Here is a 21,519-nt window from a genome sequence, read left to right on the forward strand (position 1 = left end):
ATTATTTGAGAAGATGTATCACAGGGAAAGTAAAGAACCACAATAGAACATGATGAAATTTTGAAAGGTGAGCTATCTACTCTTAGCATGCTGCACTGGACCTGCTCTTCCTTCATATAAGCGGCCACCAGATGGACCCTTAAATGCAAAAGCCATCAGTCATTCCCCTGAGTATTCTATACAAGGGCCAATGCTTGCTTGAGACACACAATCAACAGTGACAGCATTAAGAGTCGTTTCCCTGAGCCGAGCCTAGTGATGATCACAATTTATGCTGGAATTGAGACCCTTCATTTCAATCTGAGACACACAACTGTCTCTAAATGGCAATTATAACTTTCAACTTGGGTTGGTTATACACATGACAGAGGCTCATAGGACTCAGCAAATGTAGCATAAAGCAGCAAAGTTCTAAGTATGTAGTCACCAGCAGGCAGGTGAAACTGATAGCAAAAGAGAAAAAAAAAAAAAAGACCCCTGTGGCACTGGTGATCATCTTGACATCCTGTTCACTGCACCAACTGTTAAGCTGCCTGCAAAGAAAGGATGGACCCCCACCCCAAATTTGGTTCAGATGTCAAGACTAGGATGTAATACACACACCAACAAGGTATGAACAGGTTCATTACTTAGCACAAGCAGTCAGGCTGACCACTCCTGTGCAGCTTCCCACCAGCACCAAGGGAGGGAGCACCTGTGCTTTCTTGTAGATTTGCCCAGATGTGGGGCAGAAGGCAAGGAGAGAGGGGTGAGGCTTAGGAGATGTCAGCAGTCAGACATCAAAAATGAAGTCAGATGTGACACCTAAAGCACAAGCCACAAAACCAAAATCGACAAGTGGAATTGTATCAAACTTAAAAGATTCTGTGCTCACAGCAAAAGAAACCAACAACAAAATGAAAGGAAAGCATACAGAATGGGAGAAGATATTTGCAACCATGTATCCAATAAGAGGTTAAAATCCAAAATAGATTTAAAAAACCCTGTAAGACTCACTAGCAAAAAACCAAATAACCTAATTAAAAAATGGGCAAAGGACAAGAATATTCTATCTAGCAAGGCTGTCATTCAGAATAGAAGGAGAGGGGATGCCTGGATGGCTCAGGTCATGATCTCACAGCTCATTAGTTCAAGCCCTGCATCAGGCTCTGTGCTGACAGCTCAGAGCCTGGAGCCTGCTTCAGATTCTGTCTCCAGCTCTCTTTGCCCCTCCCCTGCTTGTTCTCTCTCTTGTTATTTCCCTCTCACTTTCTCTCTCTCTCTCTCTCAAAAAAATAAACATTAAAAAAATTAAGAAAAAAAAAAGAATAGACGGAGAGATAGAGTTTCCCAGGCAAACAAACTTAAAGGAGTTCGTGACCACTAAACCAGCCTTGCAAGAGATCCTAAGGGGTACTCTGTGAGTGGAAAGCAAAGACCAAAAGTGATAAAGACAAGAAAGGAACAGAAAAATCTGTAGAAACAACAAAACAAGTAATAAAATGGCACTAAATGCACATCTACCAATAATTACTCAATAATTAATGTAAATGGATTAAACGCTCCACTGAAGATACAGGATGTCAGAATGGATAAAAAAATAAGACCCTACAAGAGACTTGTTTTAGACGTAAAGATAGCTGCAGATTGAAAGTGAGGGATAGAGAGACATTTCCCATGCAAATGGACCTCAAAAGAAAGCCACAGTAGCAATATTGTTATCAGACAAACTAGATTTCAAACCAAGGGCACTATATCATCATAAAGGGGCCTATCTAACAAGATCTAACAATTGTAAATATTTATGTCCCCAACATGCGGGCACCCAAATATATAACACAATAACAAAAGTAAAGGAACTCACTGATAATGATACCATAATAGTAGGGGACCCTAACACCCCACCTACAGAAAGGGACAGATATCTAAGCAGAAAATCAACAAGTAAGCAATGGCTTTAAATGACACACTGGACCAGATGGACTTAACAGATATATTCAGAACATTTCATCCTAAAGCAGCAGAATACATACAGTTCTTCTCAAGTACATATGGAACATTCTCCAGAATAAATCACATTTTAAAATATGTGGAAACAAATGAAAATGAAACACGATGGTCCAAAACCTTTGTGATGCAGCAAAGACGGTCCTAAAAGCAAAGTATATACCAATACAGACCTACCTCAAGAAGAAAAATCTCAAATACACAACCTAACTTTACACCTAATGGAGCTAGAAAAAGAACAACAAGCAAAGTCTAAAGCCAGCAGAAGAAAGGAAATAATAAATATTAGAGCAGAAATTATATAGAAACAAACAAACAAAAAAGACGATACAATGGATCAATAAAACTAGGAGCTGGTTCTGTAAAAAAAATTAATAAAACTGATAAACCCCAAGCCAGACTTATCAAAAAGAAAAGAGAGAGGACTCAAATAAATAAAATCACAAATAAAAGAAGAGAAATAACAACTAACACCAAAGAAATACAATTACAAGAGATTATGAAAAACTATATGCCAACAAATCGGACAACCTGGAAGAAAAGGATAAATTCCTAGAAACATAAACCACTATAACTGAAACAGGAAGAAACAGAAAACTTACACAGACCTACAGCCAACAAAGAAACTGAGTCAGTAATCAAAAAACTCACAACAAACAAAAGTCCAGGGCCTGATGGCTTCACAGGGGACTTTTTTTTTTTAAGTTTAAGGGGAAAGTGGGTGATGGGCATTGAGGAGGGCACCTGTTGGAATGAGCACTGGGTGTTGTATGGAAACCAATTTGACAATATATTATATGTAATATTTAAAAAATTCTCTCTCTCCTCTTCTGCCCCTCCCCCACTTGTGTTTTCTCTCTTTCTCTCTCCCTCTCTCTCTCTCTCTCTCTCTCTCTCTCTCTCAAAAAAAAAGATATATGACAGGCTGACTGGTACATGAAAAGATGCTCACTCATCATCAGGGGAATGTGAATTAAAACCACAATGCGAGGGGCACCTGGGTGGCTCAGTCGGTTGAGCATCCGACTTCGGCTGAGGTCATGATCTCACAGTCCATGAGTTCGAGCCCTGCATCAGGCTCTGTGCTGACAGCTGAGAGCCTACAGCCTGCCTCGGATTCTGTCTCTCTGCCCCTCCCCTGCTCATGCTCTATCTCTCTCTCTCAAAAATAAATAAAAACATTAAAAACACACAAACACACACACACACACACACACACACACACACACACACACAATGCAATATCACTTCATGCCTGTTGGAATTTCCATCATCAAAAAGACAAGAGATTACAAATGCTGGCACAGATGTGGAGAAGAGGGAGCCCTTGTGTACTGTTGGCGAGAGTATAAACTGGTACAGCCACTGTGGAAAACAGTACAGAGGATCATCAAAAAATTAAAAATAGAACTGTCATCTGATCCAGCAATTACACTTCTGGGAATATATCCAAAGGAAACAAAAACACTCATACAAAAACATATCTGCAACCCCACATTCCCTGCAGCAGTATTTACAATAATCAAGACATGGAAACAACCTAAGTGTCCATTGATGAATGAATGGATAAAGGTGTAGTGTACATATACAACAGAATATTATTCAGCCATAAAAAAAAATGAGGAAATCCAACCATTCGCAACTACGTGGATGGATCTGAAAGCATTACGCTAAGATAAGTGACAGAAAGATAAACACTACATAAGTGATAATCTCACTTACACGTGGAATCGAAAAAAAACTAAATTCATAGAAAGGAAATCAGACTTGTGGTTACCAGAGGCAGAGGGTAGGAGAAGGGGACTGGAGAAAGGTGGTCAAAAGATACAAAACTCCAGTTATAAGCACCAAGGACATGATGCACAGTATGGAGACTAGAGCTAACATTCCTATACAGCATGTAGGAAAGTTGTTGAGAGTGATCCTGAGTTCTCATCACAAAGAAAAAACAATTCTCCCTTTTTTCCTTCTTTTCTTTTTATTGTATCTATATGAGCAGATGGATTTTATCTGAACCTATGGTTCATTTCACAGTATATGCAAATCAAACCATCATGCTGTTTATACAGTGATATATGTCATGTATTTCTCAATAAAATTGGAAAAATAAAGTCAGAATCTATTAGATATATGATGAGATGTTCAAAATATTTTATTAGAGAAACACAAATTAAAGTAATAACTAGAAATTATAATCTATTGGATTAGCCAAATTATTAGAAATTCTTAGAAACTGGGGCAGGGATGGAAAGAAACTTATTCCTTGTACACTCATGGGACTGTAGAAAAACACATTCAATCTAGAATAATGTGGTCATACTTCATCAAATAAAATATTATAACCCAATGATAAAGAAATCCCATTACTCTTCCTCAAGAAATTCTCATTACCAAAGAATAATTCATGAAGAAATTTATTCCCGTACTAACTGTAGTAGCTGGGAGGCTGGACAAGTAAAATGTGATGTCTCTCCGCACTATGGGATGCTATGCATCAGTTAGAAGCAATGAACTAGATGGGGCACCTGGGTGGCTTAGTCGGGTCAGCATCCGACTTCAGCTCAGGTCATGATCTCATGGTCCATGGGTTCCAGCCCCATGTCGGGCTCTGTGCTGACAGCTCAGAGCCTGGAGCCTGCTTTGGAATCTGTGTCTCCTTCTCTCTCTGCCCCTTCCCTGCTTGCACTCTGTCTCTGTCTCTCTCTCTCTCTCTCAAAAATAAATACACATTAAAAAATATTAAAAAAAAAAGAAGCAATGAACTAGAAAAACACATTGCAACATGAGCCAATTTAGTGCTAAGAGGAAAAAAAAAAGAAACTGAGTAGGACATATAGCACAGTACCCAGAGTACCATTTCTACGAATTAAAAATACCAACAATTTAAATTTTACACTCACAAATTCAAGGTTTGAGAGCAAACATATCAATTACATTAGAACAGTTACCTCTAAGGATAAAAACAAATATGGGGACTGAGAATTAAAAGAGAGAAATAAAGAAACAAAATGGGGGAGGGGAATGTTAGGTACACTGATAATACATTAACTACAAACCAAGGAATATAATTAACTCAATTTCCTGTAAACAAAGTACAGAAACTTTTTGTAAAATGTCAAAATAAGTAAATTAGTTAGAAAGGTGAAGTCAGTGTTGTGTTACACTAGCCAAGTAAAAAGAAAATGTCAGGAAACATAAACTAATGTCATAAATAGTAAAACGCTGCCCCCCAAATGTAGTAATGGTACTCTCTAAGTCAACAGCTGGAGGAGAGACATGGGACATGATACAGGAGGGCACCTCTAAGTGACAATTCGGAAGCATTAAGGGGAAAGAGAGAAAATGAAAAGAAACCAGCAATAGTGTAACCCACAGTAATTTTTTAAAAAGGTAAATCAATGAGTATCTAAATGTGTAAGAGAAGGATTTAAGACCATGATGTGATGGAGGTAAAGAGAATAGAAATGCTAGAGAAAGGGAGAAAAACCATAAAGCAGGATCCTAGATCCAAATTAAGAGCAATTATAGAACATTCCCTCCTAGAAAGTCAAGGAAAGAAAAGGACACTGATACGGGAAGGGGCCTTAAGGTAGGAATGGCCTTCAGATATCTAGGGACTGCACCCACGCCACCATGCAGTTCCAAAAGTGCAGAATGTTACAGAAATGTCCTACTAACAGTGCCCCACAAGCCCAGCTGCTGCCCATACAACACACTCTCCATGCTCGCAGTCCCCTACTCACTGAGACAGTTGTGACTTGAAATGTCACCATCCAGCACACATGGCTCTTCTTGTTCCAAGTTGAAAATGACTTCTGATTTGGGAACTTGACACCCTATCAACAGAAAATGACAAGACTTGCTTTCAGAGGCCATTCAATGAAACATTCCATTTACTTTTCAGAAAAGTTCATGCAGAATAGAGGTATATTCATAACACACCAAATGGACAATTACTAACATAGAACAAATAGGATAAGCTATTACACACTTCAGATGACCTGCAGCCATTTTTTATATGAAATTTATTGTCAAATTGGTTTCCATACAACACCCAGTACTCATCCCAACAGGTGCTCTCCTCAATGCCCATCACCCACTTTCCCCCCACCCCTCAACTCCCATCAACCCTCAGTTTGTTCTCAGTATTTAAGAGTCTGTTATGGTTTGCCTCCTTCCCTCTCTGTAACTCCCCCCACCCTTCCCTCCCCTCTGGTCTTCTGTTAAGTTTCTCAGGATCCACATATGAGTGAAAACATATGTGATCTGTCTTTCTCTGCCTGACTTATTTCACTTAACATAACACTCTCCAGTTCCATCCACGTTGCTACAAATGGCCAGATTTCATTCTTTCTCATTGCCAAGTAGTATTCCATTGCATATATAAACCACATCTTCTTTATCCATTCATCAGTTGATGGACATTTAGGCTCTTTCCATAATTTGGCTATTGTTGAAAGTGCTGCTATAAACATTGGGGTACAAGTGCCCCTATGCATCAGCATTCCTGTATCCCTTGGGTAAATTCCTAGCAGTGCTATTGCTGGGTCATAGGGTAGGTCTATTTTTAATTTTTTGAGGAACCTCCACACTGTCTTCCAGAGTGGCTGCACTAGTTTGCATTCCCACCAACAGTGCAAGAGGGTTCCTGTTTCTCCACATCCTCTCATCTATAGTCTCCTGATTTTTTTCACCTTAGCCACTCTGATTGGCGTGAGGTGGTATCTGAATGTGGTTTTGATTTGTATTTCCCTGATGAGGAGTGACGTTGAGCATCTTTCCATGTGCCTGTTGGCCATCTGGATGCCTTCTTTAGAAAAGGGTCTATTCACGTCTTCTGCCCATTTCTTCACTGGATTATTTGTTTTTTGGGTGTGGAGCTTGGTGAGTTCTTTATAGATTTTGGATACTAACCCTTTATCCGATATGTCATTTGCAAATATCTTCTCCCATTCCGTCAGTTGCCTTTTAGTTTTGTTGATTGTTTCCTTTGCAGTGCAGAAGTTTCTTTATGTTTATGAGGACCCAAAGTTCATTTTTGCTTTTAATTCCCTTGCCTTTGGAGATGTGTCAAGTAAGAAATTACTGCGGCTGAGGTAAGAGATTTTTTCCTGCTTTCTCCTCTAGGGTTTTTTTTTTTTTTCAACGTTTATTTTTGGGACAGAGAGAGACAGAGCATGAACGGGGGAGGGGCAGAGAGAGAGGGAGACACAGAATCGGAAGCAGGCTCCAGGCTCGGAGCCATCAGCCCAGAGCCCGACGCGGGGCTCGAACTCACGGACTGCGAGATCGTGACCTGGCTGAAGTCCGACGCTTAACCGACTGCGCCACCCAGGCGCCCCTCTCCTCTAGGGTTTTGATGGTTTCCTGTCTCATTCAGGTCCTTCATCCATTTTGAGTTTATTTTTGTGAACGGTGTAAGAAAGTGGTCTAGTTTCATTCTTCTGTATGTTGCTGTCCAATTCTCCCAGCACCATTTGTTAATGAGACTGTCTTTTTTCCAATGGATATTCATTCCTGCTTTGTTAAAGATTAGTTGGCCATACATTTGTGGGTCCAATTCTGAAGTCTCTATTCTATTCCATTGGTCTATGTGTCTGTTTTTATGCCAATACCATGCTGTCTTCATGATTACAGCTTTGTAGTAGAGGCTAAAATCTGGGATTCTGATGCCTCCCGCTTTGGTCTTCTTCTTCAAAATTACTTTGGCTATTCGGGGTCTTTTGTGGTTCCATACAAATTTTAGGATTACTTGTTCTAGCTTCAAGAAGAATGCTGGTGCAATTTTTATTGGGATTGCATTGAATGTGTAGATTGCTTTGGGCAGTATTGACATTTTAATAACATTTATTCTTCCAGTCTGTGCGCATGGAATGTTTTTCCATTTCTTTGTATCTTCTTCAATTTCCTTCATAAGCTTTCTATAGTTTTCAGCATACAGATCTTTTACATCTTTGGTTAGGTTTATTCCTAGGTATTTTATGCTTCTTGGTGCAATTGTGAATGGGATCAGTTTCTTTATTTCTCTTTCTGTTGCTTCATTATTGGTGTATAAAAATGCAACTGATTTCTGTATATTAATTTTGTATCCTGCGACTTTGCTGAATGCATGTATCAGTTCTAGCAGACTTTTGGTGGAGTCTATCGGGTTTTCCATGATAATATCATGCCATCTGTGAAAAGTGAAAGCTGACTTCATCTTTGCCAATTTTGATGCCTTTGATTTCATTTTGTTGTCTGATTGCTGATGATGCTAGAACTTCCAACACTATGTTAAACAACAGCGGTGAGAGTGGACATCCCTGTCGTGTTCCTGATCTCAGGGGGGAAAGCTCTCAGTTTTTCCCCATTGAGGATGATATTAGCTGTGGGCTTTTCAAAAATGGCTTTTATGATGTTTAAGTATGTTCCTTCTATCCTGACTTTCTTGAGGGCTTTTTGAAAGAAAGGATGCTGTATTTTGTCAAATGCTTTTTCTGCATAGATTGGCAGGATCTTTGCAGATCTTTTCTTTTATTAATGTGATCTATCACATGGATTGATTTGCGAATATTGAACCAGCCCTGCAGCCCAGGAATGAATCCCACTTGATCATGGTGAATAATCCTTTTTATATGCTGTTTGATTCGATTTGCTAGTATCTTGTTGAGATTTTTGTAGCCATATCATCAGGAATATTGTTTTGCTGGGTCTCTATCTGGTTTGGGAATCAAAGTAGTGCTGGCTTCATAGGATGATTCTGGAAGTTTTCCATCCCTTTCTATTTTTTGAAACAGCTTGAGAAGGATAAGTATTATCTCTGCTTTAAATGTCTGGTAGAATTCCCCTGGGAAGCCATCTGGTCCTGGACTCTTCTTTGTTGGGAGATTTTTGATAACTGATTCAATTTCTTTGCTGGTTATGGGTCTGTTCAGGTTTTCTATTTCTTCCCGTTTGAGTTTTGTGGGAACTCTTGTGGAAGTGTGTGGGTGCTTAGGAATTTGTCCATTTCTTCCAGATTGTCCAGTTTGTTGGCATATAATTTTTCATAGTATTCCCTGATAATTGCTTGTGTTTCTCAGGGATTGGTTGTAGTAATTCCATTTTCATCCATGATTTTATCTGTTTGGGTTATCTCCCTTTTCTTTTTGAGAAGCCTGGCTAGAGGTTTATCAATTTTGTTTATCTTTTCAAAAAAACAATTCTTGGTTTCATTGATCTGCTCTACAGTTTTTTTAGATTCTATATTGTTTATTTCTACTCTGATCTTTATTATTTCTCTTCTTCTGCTGGGTTTGGGGTGTCTTTGCTGTTCTACTTCTATTTCCTTTAGGTGTGCTGTTAGATTTTGTATTTGGGATTTTGCTCGTTTCTTGAGATAGGCCTGGATTGCAATGTATTTTTCTCTCAGGACTGCCTTCACTGCATCCCAAAGCGTTTGGATTATTGTATTTTCATTTACATGTTTCCACATATTTTTAAATTTCTTCTCTAATTGCCTGGTTGACCTATTTACTCTTCAGTAGGGTGTTCTTTAACCTCCATGCTTTTGGAGGTTTTCCAGACTTTTTCCTGTGGTTGATTTCAAATTTCATAGCATTGTGATCTGGAAGTGTGCATGGTATGATCTCAATTCTTTTATACCTATTAAGGGCTGTTTTGTGACCCAGTATGTGATCTATCTTGGAGAATGTTCCATGCGCACTCGAGAAGAAAGTGTATTCCGTCACTTTGGGATATAGAGTTCTAAATGTATCTGTCACGTCCATCTGATCCAATATATCATTCAGGGCCCTTGCTTCTTTATTGATTCTCTGTCTAGATGATCTATCCATTGTTGTAAGTGGAGTATTAAAGTGTCCTGCAATTACCACATTCTTATCAATAAGATTGCTTATGTTTGTGATTAATTGTTTTATCTATTTGGGTGCTCCCAAATTCAGTGGGTAGACACTTATAATTGTTAGCTCTTCCTGATGGATAGACCCTATAATTATTATATAATGCCCTTCTTCATCTCCTGTTACAGCCTTTAAAATCTAGTTTGTCTGATATAAGTATGGCTACTCCAGCTTTCTTTTGACTTCCAGTAGCATGAGAGATAGTTCTCCATCCCCTCACTTTCAATCTGAAGGTGTCCTCAGGTCTAAAATGCATCTCTTGTAGACAGCAAATAGATGGGTCTTGTTTTTTTATCCATTCTGATACCCTGTATCTTTTGGTTGGAGCATTTAGTCCATTTACATTCAGTGTTATTACTGAAAGATATGGGTTTAGAGTCATTGTGATGTCTGTAGGTTTCATGCTTGTAATGGTGTCTCTGGTACTTGGTGGTCCTTGTAACATTTCACTTACAGGGTCCCCCTTAGGATCTCTTGTAGGGCTGGTTTAGTGGTGATGAATTCCTTCAGTTTTTGTTTGTTTGGGAAAACCTTTATCTCTCCTTCTATTCTGAAGGACAGACCTGCTGAGAATATGCAGATTCTCAGCTGCATATTTTTCCTGTTCATCACATTGAAGATTTCCTGCCCTTCCTTTCTGGCCTGCCAAGTTTCAGTAGATAGGTCTGCTACTACCCTTATGTGTCTACCTTTGTATGTTAAGGCCCATTTATCCCTAGCTGCTTTCAGAATTCTCTCTTTATCCTTGTATTTTGCCAGTTTCAGTAGGATATGTCATGCAGAAGATCGATTCAAGTTATGTCTGAAAGGAGTTCTCTGCGCCTCTTGGATTTCAATGCCTGTTTCCTTCCCCAGATCTGGGAAGTTCTCAGCTATGATTTGTTCAAGTACACTTTCAGCCCCTTTCTCTCTTCTTCTTCTGGAATTCCTATGATACAGATATTGTTCTGCTTGATCGCATCACTTAGTTCTCTAATTCTCCTCTTGTACTCCTGGGTTTTTGTCTTTTTCTCAGCTTCCTCTTTTTCCATAATTTTATTTTCTAATTCACCTATTCTCCCCTCTGCCTTGTCAATCTGTGCTGTGGTCACCTCCATTTTATTTTGCACCTCAATTATAGCATTTTTTAAAATTCATCATGACTATTTTTTAGTCCCTTGATCTCTGTAGCAATAGATTCTCTGCTGTCCTCTATGCTTTTTTCAAGCCCACTGATTAATTTTATGACTATTATTCTAAATTCTTGTTCAGTTATATTGCTTGAATCGGTTTTGATCAATTCGTTAGCTGTCGCTACTTCCTGGAATTTCTTTTGAGGAGAATTCTTCCGTTTCATCATTTTGGCTAGTTTTCTGTCCCTTATGCGTTTTAAAAGCTTGTTGTGTGCTCTGCACCTGCGAACACCGCTATATTAAAGGAGGCTCATATATACTGTCCAGAGCCGGGCCCTTCAGGAGGTGTTTTTTAAGGGATTGTTACTTGCTCTCTGTTTTTGTGACTTCGGTTATTTTATTACCCTACTCGTAATAATATTTTGGACCCTCCACCAGATGTGCTTTGATTTATTCCTTGGAGTAGCCCTGTAAAGGAAAACAGATAGACAAACAGGAGACAAAAACACCAAACACACAAATAACACAAACAAACAAAAATCTAAAGATTAAAAACAAAACAAAAAACAAAAAAACAGACTACAAGAAAAGAAGAGGGTGGAGGTCGTGTTGATGGAAGAGCACATACAAGGACAGACATGACAGGAGTGGGGTGGAGCGGGGGGGAGGGGGAAGAAAAAATAAACATTGATTAGGCAGAGAGACTAAAAGGCTTAATCCAGAGAGAGAGAAAGGAAAAAAAAGAAGGAGGCGGGGAAAATGAAATGAAGATAAAGTTACCCAGAGAAATTATATGGCTTAATTATTTCAGAGAGAGAGAAAGGACTGAAAAGAAGGAGGTGTAGAACATGTATGAAGACAATGGATTAAGTATGTCTGTTTAGACAGACCAATAACCAGAGTTATTGGGAGGGAAGAGATAAGGAGAAATGGAGAGGGGGAGGGAAGAATTATCTATATATCCAGAATTGACCTAGTTAATCCAGGCAATGCTGCATCGCTTGTCAGGGTAGCTGTCCACAGGGTCTGTGCCCCTCTGGTGGATAGCAGTTCCCAGTGCAAAGGGGCGTGGTTTGGTGTTTTCTGGACCCACCTCCACTATGGGCCCAGGAGTGATCCCTGAGGCCCCGCCTTGGTGGTGGTGGGGAGTGGGGGAGGAAATGGTGATCCCCCAGTCTCTTCTCTACGGAGCTGGACCCGGTGGACTCAGTTTGAGTCACCCTCACTGTGCCATGGGCACAGACAAGAAGGTCCTTTCACTCTGCCAACTCCCCTGACCCTGCGCTTGGCTAGGATTCCAAGTCCCGCCTGGTGCACTCTGGCACTGGGGACGTGCCTCTCAGTGCCGCAATATGTGGTCCCCACTGGCTTTGTCTGTGCCACAGCCACTTCAGGGAGGACCACCTTCTCCTACTGCGCACACAGCCACTGCCCTCACCATGAGCCCCCAGGGCTCCACAGCACTTCAGGCAAACGGCGGCCTTTTCCTCCTGCAGACTGCGCCCTCAGCCTAGCCACTGTGCCCAGGGGTGGCAGACGCAGGCAGATTCTGTACTATCGCGCAGCTCTCCAGGGAGGGAACCACTTTCTCCAGCTGCGGGCTGAGCCCCTGACCCGCACCCAGGCCTGGCTCCCCTCCTCCCTAGGTGTGTGAACAGGGAGCCGGCCCCAGTTCAAAGAAAGTCCTGCAGTTAGAGATTGGATCCCTCCCAGTCTCAGTCCGAGGTCTTTCTCCTGTCCAGATACCGTCCTACACTTCCCTAGCCACTCTTCTCTTCGTTTTGTCTCTCTGCAGAAGGGGGTCCCTCCCCTCCATGTCCACGCGGCCTTTTTTTTTTATCTCCCCTAATTCACAGTTACCCACCTATCTTTTTTGCAGCTTTCCCATTTTCATCCTAGTAGATTCAGTCTCTTTTCCTCCCAGGTTCTGGTGCTCAAAGTCCTTTGGCTTCCACACTTCTTTGTTTGAGAGATGCAGGAAGTATGGATTCCCCCTACTTCTCCGCCATGTTGGCCCCTCCCAGACCTGCAGCCTTTAGAATTCCCACATATCACAGAAATTCCACACATTTAAAAAATTCCACTGAGAATGCAAATATACTCAAACAGGTACAGCCTTATCCCCAGGGGAGCTGTGCTTACCCACTGAGATCAAGTTGAAATAGTTTTCCAGCATCACATCCCTGTACAGGCTTTTCTGAGCAAGGTCCAATCGTTGCCACTCCTCCCTGCTGAAGTCTACCATTACATCCTTGAATGACACTGACCCCTGCAAAAACACATTCCTATTCAATGTGAAGAATGGAAACAAGGTATTTAGGAACTTACTTTTAATAATGTTCATCATGCTACAACATATAAAGTTCTCACTAAACACCTATATTTGATATCATTATTTGAGGGAAAATAAATCTCATTAAAAATATCACGTTGGTGCCTGGGTGGCTCAGTCAAGATTAAGCCTCCAACTTTGGCTCAGGTCATAATCTCGTGGTTCGTGAGTTTGAGCCCCACATCGGGCTCTGTGCTGACAGCTCAGAACCTGGAGCCTGCTTCGGTTTCTGTGTCTCCCTCGCTCTCTGCCCACCCCCCATCCCGCCACCCCCATGCTCTCACTCTCTCTCCCTCTCAAAAATAAGCATTAAAAAAAAATATAACCACAGAATCTGCCCCCAAAGCCAAGAGCACACTTTACACACTGTATGTTAGCCAATTTGATAATAAATTATATTAAAGTAATAAAAATAAATAAATAAATAAATAAATAAATAAATAAATAAATCATGCCATTCTTTCTGTAGTACTGATAATATTCTGGGTTGTTTTGGTCATGTTTTTTTGGTATGCTGTGGAAATTCATAAAACTTTATGATTTGTGCATTCTTTTCTATGCCATATGTCATTAAAACTTCATTTAAAAGATAAAATATATTCTGCCATTCATTTTGCACTTACCAATTCACTGAATAAGTCCATTCTTTCTTTAAAAAAGATAATTAAAATAGGCACTTTTTTTTTTTTTAACACTGTGGTACTAGCATAAAGAGAGACATATAGGTCAATGGGATGTAACTGAGAATCAAGAAATAAACCCTCATATTTATAGTCAATTGACATTCAACACAGGTGTCAAAACAACTTAAAATTGGGGAAAAAAAGGATAAAAGAATGAAGTTGGACACCTACCTCATACCATATTAAAAAAAATAGCTCAAAATGGGTCAAAGGCCTAAATGTTCTTATATTTAGCCAAATTTACACTTTAGCTAAAAGGGTAAATCCTTGTGATGCTCGATTTGGCAATGATTCCTAGGATATAAAGTCAAAAGCACAAGCAACTAAAGAAAAAAGTAGAGGAGCAAGTGGATGGCTCAATCAGTTAAGCATCTGACTTCGGTTCAGGTCATAATCTCGCAGTTCATGAGTTCAAGCCCCCCCGTCAGGCTCTGTGCTGACAGCTCAGCACCCCAACTTATACTCTGTCTGTCTGTCTGTCTGTCTCTCTCTCAAAAATGAGTAAACATTAAAAAAAAAGTTAAAAAGAAAAAAATAAATAGGACTTCATCAGAATTAAAAACTTTGTGCTTAAAAGGATATCATCAAGAAAGTGAAAAGACAACCCAAAAACTGGAACAAAATTTTTGCAAATTATATGTCTGGTAAGTGACCTGTATCTAGAATATATAAAGAGCTCCTGTAACTCAATAAAGCATAAATAATCCAATTAAAATGAATAAAGGACCTGAATATACATTTCTCTAAAGATCCACAAATGGGAAAAAGCACATGTAAAGATCCTCAGTACCTTTAGTCATAAAGGATACAGAAATCCAAATCATAGAGATACCCCTTCAAATTCACTAAGATGACTATAATAAGATATTTAATATTGTTAGTCATCAGGGGTATATTTCCACGAGGATGGCTTCAGTTAAAAAAAAGATAATAATAAATGGTTAGTGTGGAAGTGGAAATATTGGAACCCTTGTACAGTGATAGTGGACATGTAAAATGATATAACCACTTTGAAAAACACAATTTCTCAAAAAGTTAAACACAGAGTTACAACATGACCCAAAAGGTCCACTTTCAGGTATATACCCAATAGAAATGAAAACATTTGTCTACATAAAACTTGCACATGACAATTCATAGTAGCATTATTCATAATATTCACAGTGAAAAGGAATAACATATTGTAGTCTGAGAAGACAGAGGGGGAATGTGGGGCAGAGGCAATATTTGAGAGGTATCAGTGAACATTAACCCAAAGATTCAAGAAGCTCCTCAAATCCAACTTTATAAAACTGCAAAGACTATACAAAATGGTAACAGTAATATCTAGTGATGTTTAAAATACATGTCAAATCTAGGGCGCCTGGGTAGCTCAGTCGGTTAAGCATCCGACTTCAGCTCAGGTCATGATCTCATGGCCAGTGAGTTCAAGCCCCACATCCAGCACTGTGTTGACAGCTCAGAGCCTGAAGCCTGCTTCGAATTCTGTGTCTCCCTCTCTCTCTGTCCCTCCCTCACTCATGCTCTGTCTCTCTCTGTCTCTCAAAAAGGAATAAACATTTAAAAAAATAATAATAAAATACATGTCAAATTTAAATGCATGAAAATAAGAATGCAAAGATGAGAGGTGGTAAATGGAATTAAGATGATTTGGTATCCCAGAATTATTGAGAAGGGGGTAGAAATAACAACGACTTAAAGATGAATACTGTAATACCTAGGGTAAAAAAAGAATGTATACAATGAGCAAGTTAACAAAGGAAAAAATTAAATTTTGAGTAATCTAAAAGAAGATTAAGAAAGGAATGTAAAAATAATATTAAATAGATGGTTCAAATATAAAATTAATAGTAAGATAGTATACATAAGTGCAAGTATATCAGCCATTACATTAAATGTAAATGGACTTGGGAGCCTCAATGGCTCAAGTGATTAAGCATCTGACTCTTGATTTTGGCTCAGGTCATGATCTCACAGTTGGTCCTCTCTGTCCCTCTCCCTCTCTCTCTGCCACTCCCCCAATGGTGCTCTCACTCTCTCAAAATAAATAAACATTTAAATGTAAATGGATTAAACATTCAAGATAAAGCAAAGATTGAATAAATCCCACTTGATCATGGTGAATGATCCTTTTAATGTATTGTTTTTAAAAAAAAATTTATTGTTATTTATTTTGAGAGAGCTAGAGAGCAAACAGTAGAGGGACAGAGAGAGAGGGAGACAAAAATCCCAAGCAGGTTCTGTGCCATCAGTGCAGAGCCAGATGCGGGGCTCCAACTCACAAACTGTGAGATCATGACCTGAGCCAAAATCAAAAGTCATACATTTAACCCACTGAGCCACCCAGGCACCCCCTTTTAATGTATTGTGGAATGTAGTTTGCTAATATTTTGCTGAGAATTTTTGTATATGTTTCATCAGGGATCTTGGTCTATACTTCTTGTAATGTCTTTGTCCAGTTTTAGTATCAGGGTAATGCTGGCCTTTTAGAATGTATTTGGAAGCTTTCCTTCTTCTTCTATGTTTTGGAATAGTTTGACAAGAGTAGCTTTAACTCTCCTTTACTTTTTTTTTTTAAGTTTATTTATTTGAGAGAGAGCAAGCAAACGGGGAAGGGGTAGAGAGAGGAGAGAGAGAAAATCCCAAGCAGGCTCTGAGCTCTAAGCACAGAGCCCAATGCAGGGCTCTATCTCACAAACTGTGAGATCATGACCTGAGCAGAAATATGAGTCAGGCGCTTAAACTACTGAGCCACCCAGGCACCCCTTAAACTCTCCCTTAAATGTTTACTAGATGGAGCACCTGGGTGGATGAGTCGATTGAGCATCTGACTTCATTCAGCTCAGGTCATGATCTCAGTCATGAGTTCAAGCCCCACATAGGTCTCACGGCTGTCAGTGCAAAGTGGGCTTCAGATCCTCTGTCCCCCTCTCTCTGCCCCTCCCCCACTTGCACTCTCTCAAAAATAAATAAACATTTAAAAAATAAAAAATAAAATAAATGTTTGCTAAAATTCACCTGTGAAGCCATCTGGTCTTGGACTTTTGTCTGTTGGGTTTTTTTTTTTTTTTCATTATCAATTCAATTTCACTACTAGTAACTGGTCTGTTTAGATTTTGTATCTCTTCCTGATTCAGTTTTAGAAGATTATATGTTTCTAGGAATTTATCCATTTCTTCCAGGTTTATTCCTGGGATACAAGAATGGTTTAATATCCACAAATCAATCAACATGATACACCACATTGACAAAATAAAGATAAAAATCATGTAGTCATCTCAATAAATGCAGAAAAAGCATTTGACAAAATTTAATACCTGTTCATGAAAAAAATAAAAGTAAGACTTTCCACAAAGCGGATTTAAAGGGAATATATTTCTGGGCACCTGGGCGGCTCAGTCAGTTGAGAGTCTGAATCTTGATTTCAGCTCAGGTCATGATCCGAGGGTTGTGGGACTGAGCCCCACACTGGGCTCTGTGCTAAGCATGGAGCTTGCTTAAGATTCTCTATCTCTCCTTCTGCCCCTCCACTCCCCTGCTCACACTCTCTCTCACTCTAAAATAAATAATTAAAAATAAAGGGAGTATAGCTCAACATAATAAAGGCCGTAAATGACAAACCTACAATAAACATATACAATGGTGAAAAACTGACAGCTTTTTCTCTAAGATCAGGGGCAAGACAAGGATGTCCACTCTCATCACTTGTATTCAACACAGTACTGGAAGTCTAGGCCACAGCAATCAGAAAGGAAAAAGAAAAGGCATCCAAGTTGGTAAGGAAGAAGTAAAACTGTCATTATTTGCAGATGACATGGTACCATACACAGAAAATCCTAAAAACTCTACCAAAAAAATATTAGAAATAATAAATGAATCCAGTAAAGTTGCAGATACAAAATTAATATACAAAAAAAAGATATTGTTTATGTTTCCATATACTAATATAAAGTAGCAGAAAGAAATCAAGAAAACAATTCCATTTACAACTGTATCAAAAAGACTAAAAGCCTAGGAATAAACTTAATGAAAAGAGATGAAAGACCTGTACCCTGAAAAACAATAAAGCATTAATGAAAGAAAGAAACTAAAGACAATACAAACAAATGGAAAGATATACCATGCTTATGGATTGGAAGAATTAATATTGTTAAAAGTCCATATTACCCAAAGCAATCTATAGATACAATGTAATTCCTATAAAATGCCAATAGTATTTTTTACAGAACTAGAAAAATACTAAAATTTTTATGGAACCACCAAAAAAGCCCAAGTAGCAAATGCAATCGAAGAACAAAGCTGGGGGTAGCACTTCCAATATTTCAAGAGATACTACAAAGCTACAGTAATCTAAACAGTATAGTACTAGCACAAAAAACAGACACATAGATCATTGGAATGAATAGGAGGCCCAGAAATAAACCCAGGCTTTATATGGTCAATTGATCTACAACAAAGGAGGCAAGAATATACCATGGGAAAAGCCAGTCTCTTCAATAAATGGGTGTTGGGAAAACAGGACAGCTACATGTAAAAGAATGAAACTGAACCACTTTCTTACACCATACCCAAAAATAAATTCAAAACGGATTAAAAACCTAAATGTGAGACAGGAAACCATCAAAATCCTAGAAGAGAACATAGGCAGTAACCTCTTTGACATCAGATTTAGCAACATGTTTTTAGATATGTCTCCTCAGCCAAAGGAAACAAAAACAGTAATAAACTGTTGGGGCTATGTCAAAATAAAAAAACTTCTACATAGTGAAAGAAACAATCAGCAAAATGAAAAGGCAACCTACTGAACAGGAAAAGATATGTGCAAATGGTACACTGAATAAAGGGGTTAATATCTGAAATATACAAAGAACTTATACAACTCAACACACACACACACAAAAAAAACCCACAAATAATCTGGTTAAAAATGGATAGAGGACCTGAATAGACATTTTTCCAAAAAATGAGATATGGGGCACCTGGATGGCTCAGTTGGTTGAGCACCTGATTCTTGATTTCAGCTCAGGTCATGATCTCACGGTTCATGGGTTTGAGCCCAAGTCGAGCTCCATGCTGACAGCTCAGAGCTTGGAGCCTGCTTGGGATTCTGTATCTCCCTCTCTCTCTCTGCCTCTCCCCTGCACGCACTGGGTCTCTGTCTCTCAAAAATAAATAAACATTAAAAAAATCTTTTTTTAAGTTAAAATGCAAAGAAGAGATAAATATTATTGAAAAAATATATAAGAATATGCTTACTATAAAATAAGTCCTCCTTCAAAAAAAAAAAAAAAAAATCAGTGAATGACTTCCACTCCTGGAAAGATGGGAACAAATGCACTCATCTCTCCTCATTTCACTATGCCCATCTAGAAACCCTAGACATCATCCATAAACAATCTGAGAATACTCTGTAAGGCTAAAGAATAAGAGACAAACTGGCTAGGGACCTCAGGAACCAAGGAACTACACAACATTAGTTCCTGAAGACTGCCTCATACAGCCCTGACAGGTGCTAGAACATTCTACAACCCAGAATCACCAAGAGCACACAAAGAGAGCTCAAAGAAAAGTCTGCTCTCTCTAGCTAAAAGATCAGCAAAGGGGCAACCTAGAAGGCAGAAAAATTTTAGGCAAAATATACTCTAGCCAAACACAACAGATTAAAAACCCAAAGAAACAAAAAACTTTGGGCCTGACCCCACGCCCACCAGTAAAGACCCAGGGAGTGGCCTAGACTCCCACTCTTGCCTGGCTGAACAAAGATGCCCCTTCACATTCCAATGGTGTGGTGTGGGAAAAAGCAGGGGGGAACTGGAACTTTCATTCATACACAGTAGTAATAAAAAAAAAAAAAAAAAAATAGACCAATATTTCTCATTAATATAAGTCCTCAACAAAGTATGAGCAAATAAAATACATAAAAAGAAGTATATGCCGGGGTGCCTGGGTGGCTCTGTCGGTTAAGTGTCTGACTTTGGCTCAGGTCATGATCTCGCGGTTTGTGGATTCCAGGCCCACGTCGGACTCTGTGCTGACAGCTTGCTCAGAGCCTGGGGCCTGCTTCAGATTCTGTGTCTCCCTTTATCTCTGCCCCTCCCCTGCTCGCCCTGTCTCTCGCTGTCTCTCTCTCAAAAATAAACAAACATTAAAAAAAAAAAAAGTATATGCCATGATCAAATGGGGTTTATTCAAAGGTTGCCAAGGCTGGCTCAGTATGTGAAAATCAATGTAATCCATCATAGCAGTAGGCTAAGGAAGTAAAATTCCACAACCATGTCAACTGATGCAGAAAATCAAAATTCAACACCTATTCATGATAAAACCTCAAAACTTTGTTTCACAAGGTAGTCCTTGGACAAGCAGCAATGACACCCTGTTGGAATCCCAACCCTATTAAATAAGAATCTGAAGTCACCTGCCAGCGAGAGAAGCACCGCTTTGTAATGATGGAAACCCTCTCAGTGTATTTCTAACAGTGTTCTTGTTGAAGACACTGTTCTGTCTCCATTCATCTGAGGAGCCATCAGAATTTTTCTCAAGCATCAAGAACCAGGCAATCTTTACTACAGATGAAATAAATTACTTATCAACAATATAAACCAGTATCTCATTTTCATTATTGCTATGTCTTTCACGGAGACCAGAGACAATCTCACAGTTCAAAGTTCATAGCTGTATAAAATCACAACTCACATATATCTATACTCCAAGCTTGACTTGGAGTTGATAGTCACTTCTTTTTTTCCCTCTGATCTTGGTTTTTATTAATTTATACTTGTCCATCTTACGATATGGGTTATTAGATGCTTCCTAAAATCCACTAGAAAACAAAACAACAAATAAATAAATGAACAAATAAGAACTCACCAGGGACTTGGTCATTTCTGGCTCTTCTGGGAAAGAGGCAGAGATCTGAGAAGAGATGAACAGAGTGACCAATGAGAGAAGGAAGTGTGCCAGAGTCCCACACATGGACATATACATCATTTAGCATCCATGCACCTGACCCAAAAAACTCATTTCCAGGACTACATCATAAAAAATCATCCTGAACTGCACAAAAATTTAATTTATTTTTTTAATGTTTATTTATTTTTTGAAATAGAGAGAGAGTGGGGGAGGGGCAGAGAGAGAGGGAGACAGAGGATCCCAAGCAGGCTCTGCACTGTCAGCACAGAACCCAACATGGGGCTCGAACTCATGAAACGTGAAATGATGACCTGAGCCGAAATCGGATGCTCAGCTGACTGAGCCACCCAGGCACCCCTGCACAAAAATTGAAAAGCAGAAATTTCACCACAGCATGGCTAACCACAAAATTAAAAGGCTAGAACATACTGATACCCAATAACTATAGACTCTTTAAATAATTTGTGGACCATCCTGAAAACATAAAGACACATAAAATTAAATTACAGTAGAAAAATATGTTAAACGGCCAAGTAAAAATAAAAAGATGTACCAAATAGTATGGTTTCATTTTCACTGAATAATGTGTGTACATACACATGCACACATACACGCAT

At 39.2% G+C, this 21,519-nt stretch overlaps 1 protein-coding gene across 6 annotated transcripts in view; it reads right to left on the bottom strand.

Moving 5' to 3' along the window:
* Positions 1-21,519, bottom strand: part of ZNF484 (zinc finger protein 484) — a 31,418-nt gene that overhangs the window by 4,828 nt on the left and 5,071 nt on the right. For 4 of the 6 annotated variants that reach the window (XM_011288210.4, XM_019815630.3, XM_045042518.1 and 1 more), the window contains exons 2-4: positions 20,861-20,905; positions 13,121-13,247; positions 5,730-5,822 (exon numbers count right to left, since the gene is read on the bottom strand). In XM_011288210.4, the coding sequence (XP_011286512.3) occupies positions 5,730-5,822; positions 13,121-13,247; positions 20,861-20,875 (235 nt within the window). In that variant the 5' untranslated portion in view covers positions 20,876-20,905. Of the gene's footprint in view, positions 1-5,729; positions 5,823-13,120; positions 13,264-13,765; positions 13,825-20,860; positions 20,906-21,519 lie in introns of all 6 variants that reach the window. The other 2 variants (XM_045042517.1, XM_019815631.3) reach the window with 2 other exon arrangements.

The sequence above is a fragment of the Felis catus genome, chromosome D4 (assembly GCF_018350175.1).
Source record: "Felis catus isolate Fca126 chromosome D4, F.catus_Fca126_mat1.0, whole genome shotgun sequence".
Taxonomy (NCBI): Eukaryota; Metazoa; Chordata; class Mammalia; order Carnivora; family Felidae; genus Felis; species Felis catus.